The sequence below is a fragment of the Aplysia californica genome, unplaced genomic scaffold, assembly GCF_000002075.1.
Source record: "Aplysia californica isolate F4 #8 unplaced genomic scaffold, AplCal3.0 scaffold00085, whole genome shotgun sequence".
In the NCBI taxonomy this organism is placed as follows: Eukaryota; Metazoa; Mollusca; class Gastropoda; order Aplysiida; family Aplysiidae; genus Aplysia; species Aplysia californica.
Window position 1 is genome coordinate 1058803 of NW_004797355.1, and position 1065 is coordinate 1059867.

Genomic DNA, 1065 nt, shown 5'->3' on the forward strand with positions numbered 1-1065 from the left:
TTCTCTCTCTCTCTCTCTCTCTCTCTCTCTCTCTCTCTCTCTCTCTTTCTCTCTCTCTCTTACTCTCCCTCTCCCTCCCCCTTCTTTGTTTTCATCCTTCTGCTCCTCCTCTTCTATATCATCAATTTCCCTCTTTTTGTCTGAACGTTTGTCTGTGCACAAGTTGATCACTTATTGTTTATGTGTCTATTTGTGTGTACCAGCGTCTGTGTTGTAGCTATTATATAGCCGCATCTCTGTTGCATGCTGGAGACCCGAATTCGATTCCCAAGTGGTTGAGATATTTTTCAAGTATCTCGATCTTTCTTCTGTTATGTCTCAGCCTGACTTAGCCCTAACAGGTAGGGTTGCAAGCCTGCCTCCTAAGTGATTCAAGTTTTATTAATACCTGAATACCTGAATACCTGGAGGTGTCATCTCTGACTCAGAGGTTGACGTGTAATGACCCTCCATCCTTCACGGCCGCGAGCTGCCGTTGCACATTCTGCCATATCCAGGCCAGTCCATGTTCTTATGTTGTCCATCCATGTTATTCTTTGCCTTCCTCTGGCTCTCGTCCTGCATCACATCTTTCCTTCAAGCTCCTCTTTGACAATGGTCTCGTGTCGTTGCAAGTGTCCATAGTACTGTATTGTTGGGGCAATAGGGGTGTAAAAAACACCTGCATTGTGGGTGGTTGGCAGGTGCTCTGGTGTGGTCTGCTTATTCTTTCCTATCAAACATCTAGATTCTATTGTCTTTATTTATCTCCCCTCCTTTTTTGAGTTTGTTACTCTCTTGTAACACCTCTAATCTTCGGCACTTACATGACCTTTTTGTGTTGCATGTGCCGTAAAGCACTTACTAAAACAAAAAACCACCTATATTTCAATTAAAAAAATGAAAATTTAAAAATTTGGTTTGCGTGTCTTCCCCTCAGGTGAACACATGTGACCAGAACACGGCCCGCTGCTGCGAGATCATCGAGCTCAATGCCAAAGTTCAAGGTCAACTGTTCAAGCTGCTCAGCCTGTGTGCACAGGAAGGTGGGTGGCTGTGTGTATGTGTGTGTGTGTGTGTGTGTGT

The 1065-nt window shown here is 44.4% G+C and overlaps 1 protein-coding gene across 2 annotated transcripts in view; it reads left to right on the forward strand.

Moving 5' to 3' along the window:
* The window catches only part of LOC101857320 (mitochondria-eating protein), a 33427-nt gene that overhangs the window by 13816 nt on the left and 18546 nt on the right, over positions 1-1065 (forward strand). For both annotated transcript variants that reach the window (XM_005094576.3, XM_013080426.2), the window contains exon 2: positions 920-1025. In XM_005094576.3, coding sequence (XP_005094633.1) covers positions 920-1025 — 106 coding nt within the window. The remainder of the gene's footprint in view (positions 1-919; positions 1026-1065) is intronic.